This window comes from Tachyglossus aculeatus, chromosome X2 (genome assembly GCF_015852505.1).
Source record: "Tachyglossus aculeatus isolate mTacAcu1 chromosome X2, mTacAcu1.pri, whole genome shotgun sequence".
Lineage (NCBI taxonomy): Eukaryota > Metazoa > Chordata > Mammalia > Monotremata > Tachyglossidae > Tachyglossus > Tachyglossus aculeatus.
Window position 1 is genome coordinate 9,271,489 of NC_052100.1, and position 15,005 is coordinate 9,286,493.

General features: G+C 54.5%; 2 protein-coding genes across 5 annotated transcripts in view; one reads left to right on the forward strand and one right to left on the reverse strand.

The window, feature by feature from the left end:
* The window catches only part of CHAF1A (chromatin assembly factor 1 subunit A), a 33,850-nt gene extending 30,672 nt beyond the window's left edge, over window positions 1-3,178 (forward strand). For all 3 annotated transcript variants that reach the window (XM_038770695.1, XM_038770696.1, XM_038770697.1), the window contains one exon: window positions 16-3,178. In XM_038770695.1, coding sequence (XP_038626623.1) covers window positions 16-122 — 107 coding nt within the window. In that variant the 3' untranslated portion in view covers window positions 123-3,178. The remainder of the gene's footprint in view (window positions 1-15) is intronic.
* Window positions 308-6,931, reverse strand: UBXN6 (UBX domain protein 6). Of its 2 annotated transcripts, XM_038770699.1 has the most exons (11): window positions 6,803-6,931; window positions 5,197-5,357; window positions 4,985-5,040; window positions 4,657-4,785; window positions 4,023-4,120; window positions 3,433-3,508; window positions 2,678-2,762; window positions 2,368-2,590; window positions 2,135-2,265; window positions 1,800-1,945; window positions 308-1,664 (listed from the first exon to the last, which is right to left on the reverse strand). In XM_038770699.1, the coding sequence occupies exons 1-11, from the start codon at window positions 6,883-6,885 to the stop codon at window positions 1,536-1,538; spliced, it is 1,317 nt and encodes a 438-aa protein (XP_038626627.1). In that variant the 5' UTR covers window positions 6,886-6,931; the 3' UTR covers window positions 308-1,535. The 2 variants fall into 2 exon arrangements, with proteins under 2 accessions (XP_038626627.1, XP_038626626.1); XM_038770698.1 differs by having other exon boundaries at window positions 2,368-2,762.
* Between the last annotated feature and the right edge of the window lie 8,074 nt (window positions 6,932-15,005).

Here is a 15,005-nt window from a genome sequence, read left to right on the forward strand (position 1 = left end):
TCTCCCTCTCCCCAGATTCCAAATCTACATCCAAAATGGCTCCAGCATCGGACGGGGCAATGGAGACCGGGTCCAGCGGGACCCCCCCCGCCCTCAGCCCAACAACCTCCGTGCAAAACTGAACCCTGCTCGCCGTTCCCCATCTCCTCCTCACCCCACCTCGCGTCTCCACGTAGAACTCCCTTAGCTATCTCAGCTGGTATTAAGATACGTGACCATATTCTCCCCTTCTTTTGTAAAGAGAAGACAGCACTTTCTTCTGCTTCACTGATCTCTCGGATGTGTGAAAAACTTATAGGATGCCTGGTAGATGCTCCTTTTTAATGATTATTTTAACCACCCCCTGCCCGTAATCTGTCGTAAAGTTAAAAAAAAAAAAAGCATTACCGGAACTGGGTTGGTCGGGGCAGTAAAGGCACTGCGAACGTCCAGCCGGCTGCCAGGGCAGCATTATGCTTCTGTAAGACGGTGGAAATGTATAAACGCTTATTTTCTGGAATTTCCTTCCCCTCCCCCGTCTGCTGGGGTTGAGGGCAGTTACGGGGGAGGGCAGCTGCCTTGCCAGGAGCCGGCTGGAGAATGAGTTGGGTTTTTTTCTCCGGCAGGAGGGCGGCGGGCGACGAGTGGTGACTGGGATTTGCAAATCAGCATCTCCCTCCCTCGTGTCCAGCGGGAGGGCAGCTGGCTGGACTAAGCCCTGGGCGCTGCCGTCGGCTTCTATCTGATGTAGCCTTTGGGCCGGTGCTCACTGTGAGTGCTGAGGTCCAGCACTGTAGGGAAGTTTCCTTCAGCCACGGTTGATGCCGCCTCCGGCTGTAGGCTCTCCCCTTCCTGGTCCCTAACCCCACAGCTCGCCGCCTCCACCTCGGGCCCCACTGGGCATGCTGGTTCCTGGAATGACCTGCCAGAGCCTCGGGTTTCCACACCTCCCCCTTCAACGGCAGGGTGCGTGGACAAGATACCACCACGCTGTTGACTGGAGATTGTTCCCCACCCCCTGGACTTTGGCCCGGGTGGGGGTGGGGAACGCACCCTCCACTCTACCCGAGGTGGAGGTTGGGGTCCCCGCTGCCTCAGGCCTGCAGGTGCGAGGCCCCCCCCGCACCCCCCTCCCAGCCCCGTGGCCAGAGGCTTTGCCATGACCGTGTGGGGGCCTGGCCTGTCTGTTGGACTCATCTTCTCTAGTCCCCCCGGCGCCACCAAGATCACAACCGGGGGGGCGTGTATTGATGTTGTTTAATCACCTAAAACCCTTTCCTGCCCCTTCCCTCTGGCTGTAGGTGTTTTAACGGAAACTTAAGTAGGAAAGAAGGTAGAAAAAGCCCTTGGCCACCCTCTCGCTCTTCACCGGCAGAGACCTGGTACTCCAGGCGCGGACACCCTCTGGACGCAAGGCCGACGGGGGGTTTGATTTACTCCGTCTACCCTAGCGGGCCCCTTCTTTGCCCCCCATTAAGCTGGACAAGCCCCCGAGAGGGGAGAGGAGGAGACTCCCCTTCCTTCCCCTCCTCGGCCCCTGCCACGTCAAGTCTAATTCACGAGAGGTTCTCTGCACTGGAGAGGAGTTCCGGTTTCAGCAGCCCTGGACTCTGCTCGGCTCCAGCAGCTTGGACATCTGCTAGGATAGCCGCGTCCCAGGCAAAGGTCAGCAGGGCAGAGGGGACCTGTAACGGAGGTGGTGACAGGTCAGGCCAGGCCGGCTCGGAGCAGAAGGGCGGATCGGGCCGCACCTCTATCTTTCCCTCTCTGTGTCTGTCTGTCTGTCTGTCTCTCCCCGACCCCCACGCTTCCCGGCCTACCAGTCCGCACTCATTGAAGGCCAAGTTCTCGTCCGTTAGCTTCTGCCTGCCGGAAGGGAGCAGCTCGAAGGGCAGCCAGTCGCTCTGCAGAGCCTCCCGCACGAAGGCGTAGAGGGTGGATACCCGCTCCCGTGCGTAGAAGGTCCCTGGTAGGAGACGGGGAAGGGGGGTGGCAGGGGCTGGGCCGTCAGAGCCGTCCCCCACCGCCTCCTTCCGCCCTCCCCTTCCGCCACGGTCGGTCAAACGAGAGGAGCTCAGGCCCCGGGGCTGGAGTAGAGAATCGGGCTGGGACCCCCACGTCCCCGTCTCGGCTCTAGCAGGCCCGAGGCACTCACCCTGCAGGATGTAGCCGTCGGGGAAGCGGACCCGCAGAAGGGTGTACACGTATTTCTTCATCTCTCTCTGCTCTTCTTTTTCCCGCATGGCTTTGGTCCGCAGTACCGCCAGCCTCTCCAAGGCTTCGGTCCTGAAGCCGGGAAAGGAAGGGGGAAGGCGGGGAGGCTGAGGGGCCGGACCCCCACCCCACCTCGGGCCTTTCCCCCACTGCCCGAGGCGGCCGCCCACCCACCTGAGCTGCTGCTCCCGCTTGAGCTCCGCGGCCGTGAGGTGGTAGAAGTCCTCGGGCAGGTCGAAGTGAGTGGCCAGAGGGGACGGTCTCAGGACCCGCCGCTGGCGGTCCAGCTGGGCCCGAAGCGGCTCGCCGTGCAACAACTGCTCCTTGTGACCCTCCAAGGCCTCCACGTGGGCCAGGGCATCTGGGCCCAGCACATAGAATTCCTCCATGGTGTCATCTGCAGGGCCCAGTACTTTGGTCACCCTTCTCCTTGCCACCCAGCGTCCACACACGCGCGCCTCCCCCCCTTCTTCCGGCCCCTTGCCTTCGTCCGAGACGGGCAGCGTGGTCTTCTCAAAGCCGACTGCCTGGAAGAAGTCATTCGTGCCCTCCAGGCAGCTGATTCGGTCCTGCAAGACAGGGGGGCTTGGGACCAGCCTGACTGCTGCCCTTGAAGCTTAGCGGCTTAACGGGTGGGGTCGTTAATGGATTTGTCCATTTATCGGAAGGAGTGGCGAATGGGGGATTAAAAAAAAAATCAGTTACGGATAGCAGATCAGTCCGTGAGTGCTGAGATGGTGGCAAAACAGTGAAGGTAATAATCGATCAAGGAAGCGTCCAGGGGAAGGTGATTGTGTGGGCTCCCCCCATCAATCCTCAAGTCTTGTCCCCCAGAAGTGGGGGGGGGGGGCGCCTCCCCTCCCCTATCCCCCCCATAACTTTTAATATTGAGAACTGGTAAGAAGCATAACTCTTCCTTCCCACCAGAGCTGGACTGTTGTTTCTCTTGTTACTGGTTTCTAATGAATTTGCCTGTATTTCTTTAGCAGATGTGTCTGTCTTTCTTCAACCTACCCGTCCCTGCCGGGGCCCATCGGCTAAATCACTTGCTTTATAGGTTTTCCCCAGGACGCTCAAGGCTCCACTTAAAGTGAGCAGTCGACAATCAACTGCTGTCTGGGAATATGGGGATTAGTAGGGGACCGCCTCCTGAAGGAAAAGTGGTTTGGGGGACAGGGGTGGGGGGCCTGCGATGCCAAGGAAGCGGCAGCAAGTGAATTGGGAAGTGGGCAAGTTCACCTGGAACACTTTATTCTGCAGTTTGATTTTCTGGTATTTCTTCTCTTCGGGGTGCAGGCAGATGTTGTCCAGGTACCTGGGGGGTGGTCAGGATAATAACAGTAATGGTGTTTCTTAAGCCCTGACTGTGCTAAGTGCTGAGATAGATGGCAAAATTAAGATTTTTCAGATCAGACACAGGACAAGCAATCTTACCCCCCCTAGCATTTTACTAGAGTGTAAACCAAGGCCCCGAGTGGTGAAGTGACCTGCCCAGTGTCACAACAGGCCAAGAAGCTGGGCCTCCTGCCCCTCAGTTTCCTGCGCCCTGCTGCCACACCGCTCCCTCGCTTTGGGGAGAGGGGATCAGGTTTAAGAAATCTGGGCAGCGGGGTCATTCCCTGCTGCCTGGCCCGAGGGAGGGACCGTCTTCCCGCTCCCTGGTTCTCGGACGGAAGGGCCAGGGAGTGGAAGTAGGAGAGGGCTAGGTGAATGGCCCCCCTATCCATTTCTCCAAAGCGCTGAGTTCCCTGCCCTCCCCACTCAGGAATGCTTGCTTCTCTTCCCCCTCCCCGGCACCCAAACCCACTAGCCCCAGGTTTGACCCTCACTTGGCAATAGTCTCCACACCCAGCTTCACCAGGGCCTGGTCCTTGTTGAACGTATGGATTTTCATGATGGAGGCGGCCACGGGGTCGACGGAGGTGTGCTGCGGGAGGAGCCAGAGTGATGCTCGTCAGACTTGCCCTGTGAGCCCCCCGACACACTTCCCTCTGCATGCGCATCCCCAGGGCTATACCGAATCTCTACCGTGCGTTTGGGGAAGAGGCACAAGTAGGAAAAAACGGTCTCTGCCCTTAAAGACCTTAAAGTCTAATGCCACACAGTACTTATTAAGCACTTACTGAATGCACTGCACCGTGCTGAGGGCTGGGAAAGTTCAACAGAACACAAGATGTGCTTAATTAAGGGGAAAGGGCAAGGTAGCGGGCGACAGGATAGCTCCGTCCATAAGCACTGTTAGGAAGGGGGGCTCAATCAGGGAGAGCCTCCTGGAAGTGGTGGTTTTGAGAACTTTGAAGGTGTGGTGTTTGGGCCGTGGGGGGTTCAGGGAAGGAGAAAGGCGGGACCAAGGGGCAAAAGCAGGAAAACCGAGGTTTGCTGGGGCAGAGCCAGAGGAGACCGGGGTTGGGCTGGAGTGAGAGGCAGGAATGGGCAGGCTGCTGAGGGGAGCTTGCTCCTTACCTGGAGAATTGCCTCCCTGATGTGTGCTTCCCGCTGGTCCTTCCTCAGCCTGGAGCCAGTCAGTGGACAGGTGAAGTAGACACCGGATATTGACAGTGCCCCTGGACCAGCCAGAGGGGACTGGGGCTTCTAAGGGGAGGGGCAGAGCGGAGTTGGGGCCAGGGCTACTGCCTTCCCCCCTCACCTACCCACCCATCATCTGAGTGCAGGAACCAAAAATCAATCCTTGACAAGACAGAAAGCAACAGGCCATCACAGAGCCCAAACAGACCCATGCAGGGGGAGCGGGGTGGTGGGTGGTGGGGGGTGACCTGCTGGCCATTTTTACCTCACAAGTGCCAGAGGCATCTGAGCTTCCAGCTTCGGCTTCCAGCTCCTTCGCCACTGGGGAGGGGACGAAAGAGTGAGAGGAAAACCGGCATCCTTCAGGGGTGCCACAAGGTCTCCCCCTCAGGAGCCCAAGACCCAAAGGGAAAGGCCCAGTCCTGCCCCCCACAAGTCCTGCTCTTGGAGGGGGGGTCGGGAGTCAACGGAGCTCACCCCGGTTCTGGAGGGCGTCCTGCAACGAGGAGCCCCGGGGCTTGAGCTGCTTCTGCTCCAGGCGGGCCAGTGCTGCAGCAGCCGCCCGCTGGGCCTCATCGGTGGGTCCCTGGCGGGGTGTGGGTGATGGCCTCGGTGGCTGGTCCTTGGGGGCTTTGTCCCTGTGGTCAGACCAGAAGTGGGTGGTGGGGTGTGTGTGTGTGTGTGAGACTCTTAGCTCCCGGCCATCACCGGCTTCACCCCCTATTTCAGTGCGCCCTTGCTGAATCTGCTGGGCCGCCTCCCCGCCATTGGAAAATCTTGAAATCCCACCTCCTCCAGGAAGCCTTTCGGGATGACCTAGTGCGGAGCACTCCCACTCCAACACAAGGGATTAACAGTGATGAAGCACGGCAACGGTCAAAGCGATGGCACTGGAAAGTTTACTGTGTGCAGGGCGCTGTACTGAGCTCTCAGGGTCGTCCAATACGATAGAGTTGATAAGAGCCTAGTGGTCTTTCTGCTATCTGTGTCCATGCTGATCCGGTACAGCCTCTGCCTCGGTTACTAATGTCAGTTTCGTCTATCTCATCATCCTGACAGTCTCCCGACGGTAGGGCCCACGACTTCTTCCCACTGCTCTGCTGCCCAGGGTTTCCATTCATTCAATCGTATTTATTGGGCACTTACTGTGCACAGAGCACTGTACTAAGCGCTTGGACAGTACAATTCGGCAATAAAGAGAGACAATCGCTGCTCACAACGGGCTTTTGCCCTCCCTCGGTCCATGCCGGTGGGGGAGTAACTGGCAGTGTGAGGAAACTAGCTTTTAAGGAGGTTGGAGGTTGAAGAAGCAGCGTGGCCCAGTGGAAAGAGCCCGGGCTTAGGAGTCAGAGGTCATGGGTTCGAATCCCGGCTCCACCAATTGTCAGCTGTGTGACTTTGGGCAAGTCACTTCTCTGTGCCTCAGTTACCTCATCTGTAAAAAGGGGATGAAGACCGTGAGCCCCCCGTGGGCCAACCTGATCACCTTGTAACCTCCCCAGCGCTCAGAACAGTGCTTTGCACACAGTAAGCGCTTCATAAATGCCACCGCTCAGTGGGAAGAGCACAGGCTCGGGAGTCAGAGGTCATGGGTTCGACCACATGTCGGCTGACCTTGGGCAAGTCACTTCACTCCTCTGAGCCTCAGTTCCCTCATCTGTAAAAGGGGGGGATGAAGACTGTGAGCCTCACGTGCTCTGCACATAGTAAGCGCTTAATAAATACCATTATTATTATTATTATTATCGTTATTAAGGGGACCACCTCCAGCCGTTCCTACTGTCTCCCAACTTGGATATGTCAGCTGCCTTCCTCTCCAGTCACACGGTCAGCCAGCAGCGGGTGTGGGCATGATGAGGCGGCCTCGTTCTCCAAATCCCCTCCGCCCTCCATCATCATCATCAATCGTATTTATTGAGCGCTTACTATGTGCAGAGCACCGGACTAAGCCCTTGGGAAGTCCAAGTTGGCAACATATAGAGACGGTCCCTACCCAACAGTGGGCTCACAGTCTAAAAGGGGGGGACAGAGAACAATTGCTCAAGGCCCGTCAGTCCTCTCCCGGCCCCCCCAACTCCTTTACCGCGCGCTCTCCGTGAGCTTCTGCCCGGGTCCCGCCGTCTTGAACTGGAAATCCTTCTTGATCTCCTGGAAAAATTTCTTCATGATGCCCAGGGCAACAAGCAGTAATGGATGGAGTCAGGAGGAAGACCCGCCCCGCCTCCTCACGCCCGCCGGTCATGTGACCACCAGGGGGCAGGCATCCGACCGGAAGGCGCGCCACTTTACAGCCGAGGCCGCTCTAGCCCCCTCGGCCTCGTCTCGGTGGTACCGGTTGCCATAGGTGACGGGGAGCGGGCAGGAAGCCACGTGGCCCATTCATTCATTCATTCACTCACTCACTCATTCATTCAATCGTAATAATAATAATAATAATAATGACATTTGTTAAGCGCTTACTATGTGCAAAGCACTGTTCTAAGCGCTGGGGGGATACAAGGTGATCAGGTTGTCCCACATGGGGCTCGCAGTCTTAATCCCCATTTTACAGATGAGGTAACTGAGGCTCAGAGAAGTGAAGTGACTTGCCCAAGGTCACGCAGCAGACGTGTGGCAGAGTGGGATCGTCTTTACTGAGCGCGCTTACTGTGCGCAGACCCCTGGACTAAGCGCTTGGGAAGTACAAGGACAGGTAGGGAAGCAGCGTGGCTCGGTGGAAAGAGCCCGGAGGTCATGGGTTCGAATCCCACCCCGCCACACATGGCTGCTGTGGGACCTTGGGCAAGACACTTCACTTCTCTGAACCTCAGTTACCTCATCTGGAACATGGGGATTAAGACTGTGAGCCCCAAGCGGGACAAGGGACAAGGCCCTTCTAGACTGTGAGCCCACTGTTGGGCAGGGACTGTCTCTATATGTTGCCAACTTGGACTTCCCAAGCGCTTAGTACAGTGTTCTGCACAAAGTAAGCGCTCAATAAATACGATTGATTGACTGACAACCTGATCACCTTGTATCCCCCCCAGCACTTTAGAACAGTGCTTTGCACATAGTAAGCGCTTAACAAATGCCATCATTATTATTATTATTATTACAAGTCGGCAACAGATAGAGACGGTCCCTACCCAACAGTGGAGGAAGCCCGGGCCTGCCAGGCAGAAGGCCCTGGGTTCGAATTCCTCCTCCGCCCCTCGTCTGCTGTGTGACCTTGGGCGAGTCACTTCACTTCTCTGGGCCTCGGTTACTTCATTGGTTAAGACCGGGAGCCCCATGTGGGACATGGACTCGGTCCGACCTGATCATCTTGCATCACCCCTGGAAGTAGAAGCAGCGTGGCTCAGTGGAAAGAGCCCGGGGTTGGAAGTCAGAGGTCATGGGTTCTAATCCTGGATCCGCCACTTGTCAGCTGTGTGACTTTGGGCAAGTCACTTCACTTCTCTGGGCCTCAGTTCCCTCATTCTGTAAAGTGGGGATGAAGACTGTGAGCCCTACATGGGACAACCTGATTACTTCGGATCTACCCCAGTGCTTAGAACAGTGCTTGGTGCATAGTAAGCGCTTAACAAATACCATCATTATTATTATTATTATCATCTCCCTCAGCACTTAGCACAGGGCCCGGCACAGAGTAGGCATTTAACAAATGCCATTAAAAAAAAAAAAAGAAGGGGGGTCTGGGTTTGTCGGCCCTGATCCCCGCCCCCTCCCAAGAACCAGCTAAGGAGACGGGAAACTGAGTCCAAAACACACGAGCCCAACATGGAGGGAACAGTGTGCTTTTATTTTCAAAGCGCTGTCACGACAATCATATGAAGTGGGTCCCAAGGCAGGTATTATTATCCCCATTTTCAGATGGGGAACGTGACTTACCCAAGGTCACACAGCAGGTCAGGGGCCGAGTCCAGAATCGATCCAACATCCCCTGGCTTCCAGACCAGCCCTCTTCTACTGCATCTTGCTGCTTCCCCAGGGAGCAGGGCCAATACCCAGTTTCCTGTGACCGTCCCTGTTTTTCTGCCTCCCTATCTCTGTAACTCCTGCAGTCTCTCCTTGCCTCTGTCTACCTCAGTCTCTTTCGACCCCAAGTCATGTTATTCCTGGGACATCCTCACAGTTCATCCAGTCAGTCAATCGTATTTATTGAACACTGTGTGCAGAGCACTAGACTGAGCGCTTGGGAGAATGTGATACAACAAAAGGCACATTCCCTGCCCACAACGAGCTGACAGACATTAATATAAATAACTGAATTACAACTATGGACATAATTGCTGTGAAGCTGGGAGTGGGGGGATGAAGAAAGGGAGCAAGTCGGGGCGACGCAGAAGGGAGCTGAGGAAAAGGAAAAGAGGGCTTAGTCAGGGAAGGCCTCTTGGAGGAGATGTGCCTTCAATAAGGCCTTGAAGGGGCAGAGGGGTGAGAGGGGGAATTTTCTGTCAGATATGAAGAGGGGAGAACGTTCCAGGCCAGAGGAAGGCCATGAGCGAGGGTTTGGCGGCGAGATAGAAGAGACTGAGGTACAGCAAGAAGGTTAGCGTTAGAGGAGCGACGTGTGCAGGCTGAGGTTGTAGCAGGAGAGTAGCGAGGTGAGGTAGGAGGGGGCAAGGTCCTTAAGCGCTTTAAAGCTGACGGTAAGGGACGGGAACTTGGAGGGTCCATATGATGGTCGTTCTCTCGGTTAAGCAGTCCTAGTGACCCATGAATTTCTCCAAACCCTCCTTTGACTGATAGCTTCCACTGCTTAGCTCCCTGGTTAACTCAGAGACCTTTTTTTCTTTCTTTTTTTTTCATAGCGTTTAAGCGCTTACTATGTATCAAGCACGCTCTCAGGGTCGCACCTGGAGAGTTTCCAGTACTCTACCAGTCACGACTACAGGAGGGAGAGTCAAGCAGAGGCCCACCCATTCCATTCCCAGCTTGGGAAGTGGCTAGTTTGCGGAAGGCAATTTGCTACAGGTCAAAACTCACCTGTGCCGGGCAGCAGCGGCACGGGAGAGAGTCGAGGGCGGAGACTCGTTTACTGCTTGGAAGGAGGCGATGGTAAACCACTTCCGTATTTTTCCCAAGAAAACTATGGATCCGCTACCAGAACGACTGCAGATGGAAGTGGGGCGTTCTGGGAGTCTGTGGTGTCGCTATGGGTCGGCCACAACTCGACAGCAGAAAACAACAAAGTATCAAGCGCTGTCCTAAGCACGGGGGTAGATACAAGATACAAGTTTATCAAGTTGGACAACAGTCCCTGTCCCACATGAGGCTCACAGTCTTAGTTAGGAAGGAATAAGATGTAATCATCATCATCATCATCAATTGTATTTATTGAGCGCTTACTGTGTGCACAGCACTGTACTAAGCACTTGGGAAGTCCAAGTTGGCAACATATAGAGACAGTCCCTACCCAACAGTGGGCTCACAGTCTAAAAGGGGGAGACAGAGAACAAAACCAAACATACTAACAAAATAAAATAGGATAGATAGGTACAAGTAAAATAAATAAATAGAGTAATAAATATGTACAAACATATATACATATAATCCCCATTTTACAGCGGAGGAAACTGAGGCACAGAGAAGTTAAGTAACTGGGCTCACAGCTGACGAATGGCAGAGCCAGGAATGGAAACCGGATCCTCTCGACTCCCTTTCTGAACTGGCTCCTGAAGAATCTTGTTGCCAGTGTGCTTCTGGAAGCAGACCGTGGCTTCAAAACACAGTGCGGCACGGCAGATATAATCTTTGCAGCACATCAGATTCAGAAGAAGTGGCTACACCGTTTTTATAGATCCGACAAAAGCATTTGACACCATCAGCAGGTCCGGACTCTGGAAACTGAACAGTAAACCTGCCCGCCCTGAGTTGTGTATTACAATTTGGAGACTACTTCATGATGGCGTGGCTTGCCGTGTCACAGCTGGGGGTGCCCATAGGGTTAATCAGGGCTATGCCCAGCCCTGTTCAATTTCTTCTAGGCAACCATTGCCTGCTGTGTGACCTTGGGCAAGTCACTTAACTGCTCTGTGCTTCTTCTGTAAAATGGGGCTGAAGACTGAGAGCCTCACGTGGGACATGGACTGTGTCCAACCTGATAATGTGGTATCTACCCCAGTGCTTAGTACAGTACCTGGCACAGAGTAAGTGCTTAACAAATCTTATTTTTTTAAAAAATCAAGTTGGAGGATTCAACAGGGGACTTGAATGCAGGTAGTAGAATACACTTCTGCTCTCCAGAAACATCATCCAAAGGCCTAGAGACAGTTATTCAAGAAATGCTCTAGGTGGAAAACCTGCTAATGATGGTAAACCACTTGGCTCAATCTCCCAGATAATCTGGAATGAAAGGACTGAAGAAAACTGAAACAGTGATTCAGCCCGCCCTCTGAGAAACCCTAATCAATCTAGCAATTACTATCTATTGATCCCCTACTGTGGGCAGAGGACTCTACTAAGTGCTTGGGAGAGTACAGTAGAATTAGAAGACATAATCCCTGCCCTCAAGGAATTTACAATCTAGTGGTCTGAAGATAGGCGCTACAGTAAATTAGATTGGAGGAGGTAATAGAGTATAAAGATCTGTCTGTAAATACACCAGAGGGAGTGTGAATATTTGAAGGGGCAGTTGAGGTGGGGGGGAGATGATTACAGTGGTAGCAGGGGGGCTAGACAACACTACAGACCTGTTGTGTTGGTAGCACATTAGCCAATGATGGCAGACAATCAATCAATCAATTTATTGAGCGCTTACTATGTGCAGAGCACTGTACTAAGCGCTTGGGAAGTACAAATTGGCAACATATAGAGACAGTCCCTACCCAACATTGGGCTCACAGCCTAAAAGGGGCTCACAGTCTAAAACACAAGATTTTGAAGACCGGAGCCCGGGTTTCGGGCAAGAGGAACAGGGTTCATACATTCATTCAATCATTTATTGATTGAAGCACTGCACTAAGCGCTTGGGAGAGTACAATACACGATAAACGGACACATCCCCTGCCCACAAGGAAGAGTCTAGAGGTGGGGAGACAGACAATATAAATAAGTAAATTACAGATATGTACGTAAGTGCTGTGGGGCTGGGAGGGAGGAGGAACAAGGGAGCAAGTCAGGGTGACAGAGAAGAGAGTGGGAGAAAAGGAAAGTGGGGCTTAGTTAGGGAAGACCTCTTGGAGGAGACGGGCCTTCAGGAAGGCTCTGAAGGGTGAGGGGAGAGTAGTTGTCTGTCGGATTTGAGGAGGGAGGGCGTTCCAGGCCGGAGGCAGGACGTGGGTTAGGGGGTCGACGGCGAGACAGAAGAGAGCGAGGCACAGTGAGAAGGTCAGCACTAGAGGAGCAAAGCATGTGGGCTGGGTTGTAGAAGGAGAGAAAAGAGGGGAGGTAGGAGGGGGCAAGGTGATAGACTGCTTTAAAGCCAATGGTGAGGGGTTTTTGTTTGATGCAGAGGTGAATGGGCAACCACTGGAGTTTTCTGAGGACTGGGGAGACATTTCTTGAATGTTTTTGTAGAAAAATGATCCGGGCAGCAGAGTGAAGTGTGGACTGGAGGGGGGAGAGACAGGAGGCTGAGAGGTTAGCAAGGAGGCGGGATAGGATGAGTGATTGTATTAACATGGTAGCAGTTTGGATGGAGAGAAAAGGGCGGATAACCTTGAAAAGGACGAAGTCAGCCTGATATTTAGATTTCCGCCAGCAGCGCTCTGTAGCTGGTGCACAGGAGTGAAGGAGGCGGACTGTGGAGATGATCCAGGGCTGTGGGTTAGTGGTACGAGATCGATGAAAGGATAGAGGAGTGAGTGAGTTGAGTTCGTAGGGAGGGTGGTGTTGAGAGCGTCAACTTGGGCGTCAAGGGAAGGTAGTTTAGGTATGGGGGCTAAGTGGGGCATGATGAGTTGAGAAAATTGGATGGGGTCCAGGAATCAGAGGTCTCGGTGGAGGAATAGTACAGATTTACCGGGAGGAGAGGCAAGTGAGGGGGTAGTGGTCAGACAGAGGGGTTTCAGGGTTGGCGAGGGTAGAGACTGTGCAGCGGTTAGAGATGATGAGACTAAAAGTGTGCATCCTAGTTGGTTAGTGGGCGAGGTGGGGTAGAGCAGGAGTCAGCAGAGTTGAGGAGTGATTGAAGACGGTCAGCAGAAAGGTCTTGCCCCCTGCCTCCCTGCCAGTTTTGGAATTGGCTGGGGGGGGGGACCGGGACGAGAGGTGAGTCTTGGAAGGGGGAAGGTGTCAGAAGCCCTGGGGGATGGCTTGAGGGATGCAGACACTCAGCGTTCACCCAAGCCCCTTCCCTCAGTGGAAGCATCCGTGGTACAGTGGATAGAGCACAGGCCTGAGAATCAGAGGCCCGGCTTTGCCACGTGCCTGCTGTGTGAACTTGGGCACATCGCTTTAACTTCTCTGGGCCTCAGGTTCCTCAACTGTAAAGTGGGGATTCAATATCTACTAATAATAACTGTGATTTTTGCACTTACTATGTGCCAGGCACGGTACAAAGCACTGGGGTAGATGCAAGTTAATCACGTTGGACACAGTCCCTGTCCCACACAGGGCTCACTGCCCTTAATCCCCATTTTCCAGATGAGGTAATGGAGGCGTTTACTCGGGGCGAATCACTATACTAAGCGCTGGGATCACGTACGGGGCTCACAGTCTAAGTGGGCGGGAGAACAGGCATTTGGCAGAAGAGGGAACCGAGGTCCAGAGAAGTGAAGTCCAAGGTCACACAGCAGGTACGAGGAGGAGCGGGATTAGAACCCAGGACCGGGTTCTTTCCACTGGGCCACTCTGCTTCTCACCCGTTCTCCCTCTTCCTTAGACCAGGTGCCCCACGTGGGACGGGCACGGTGTCCGACCGATTAACTCGCGTCTATCCCAGTGCTCAGGACGGTGCTTGAGACGTGGTAAACTCACCAAATACCGTCATTATTATACCCTCACCTTACACAGCCCTCTACGCCCCTCTTTCATTCATTCAATCGTATTTATTGCACTTAGTACAGTGCTCTGCACAGAGTGAGTGCTCAATAAATACGATTGATTGATTGATTGCTGACTGGGCGCCGAGCACTGCACTAAGCGCTTGGAAAGCACAATTCGGCAACAAAAAGAGACAATCCCTCCTGCACAACGGGCTCACGGTCTAGAAGACTCTTCTAGATCCTCGCTCCCCAATCAATCAATTGTATTTATTGAGCGCTTACTGTGTGCAGAGCACTGTACTAAGCGCTTGGGAAGTCCAAGTTGGCAACATCTAGAGACGGTCCCTACCCAACAGTGGGCTCACAGTCTAAAAGGGGGAGACAGAGAACAAAACCAAACATACTAACAAAATAAAATAGAATAGATATGTACAAGTAAAATAAATAGAGTAATAAATATATACAACATATATACAGGTGCTGTGGGGAAGGGAAGGAGGTAAGTTGGGGGGGATGGAGAGGGGGACGAGGGGGAGAGGAAGGAAGGGGCTCAGTCTGGGAAGGCCACCTGGAAGAGGTGAGCTCTCAGTAGGGCCTTGAAGGGTCCCCAATAATAATAATAATAATGATGGCATTTGTTAAGCGCTTACTATGTGCAAAGCACTGTTCTAAGCGCTGGGGGGATACAATGTGATCAAGTTGTCCCACGTGGGGCTCACAGCCTTGATCCCCATTTTTACAGATGAGGGAACTGAGGCTCAGAGAAGTCAAGTGACTTGCCCAAGGCCACACAGCAGACTTGTGGTGGAGCCGGGACTCGAACCCACGACCTCTGACTCCAAAGCCCGGGCTCTTTCCACTGAGCCACGCTGCTTCTCAGAAGCAGCGTGGCTCAGTGGAAAGAGCACGGGCTGGGGTGGGGGAGGCGGAGGTCGTGGGTTCGAATCCCGCCCCCGCCACTTGTCCGCTGGGTGACCTTGGGCCAAAGCGCGCCTCAGAGACCGGGAGCCCCCCAGCGCTTAGCAGATAGCAAGCGCTCAACCAGTACCATTATTAGGCCGCCTCTGGCTTGTGCGTCCTTCCCTGCGCCCCCTCCCGGCCGGCCGGGGCCGCTGCGGGTCACACCCCCCTCCCGCCCCCCAATCCGCTTCCCCCGTCGGGGCCCGGCGCCTCCCCGCATTGGTTGGGCGCGCTCCGGCCGCGCCACACGTGGGCCCGAGCGGCGGTGCCGCTAGCCAATGGTGGGGCGCGGAGGGGGGGAGGCGGGACTTCCTGTGTGCCATTGCCCAATCGGAGCCCGCCGCTCTTCCCTCGCTCTCCCTCCCTCCCTCCCTCCCGCCGCCTCTGCCCCTGCCCCCTCGGCCGCCGCCGCCTCCC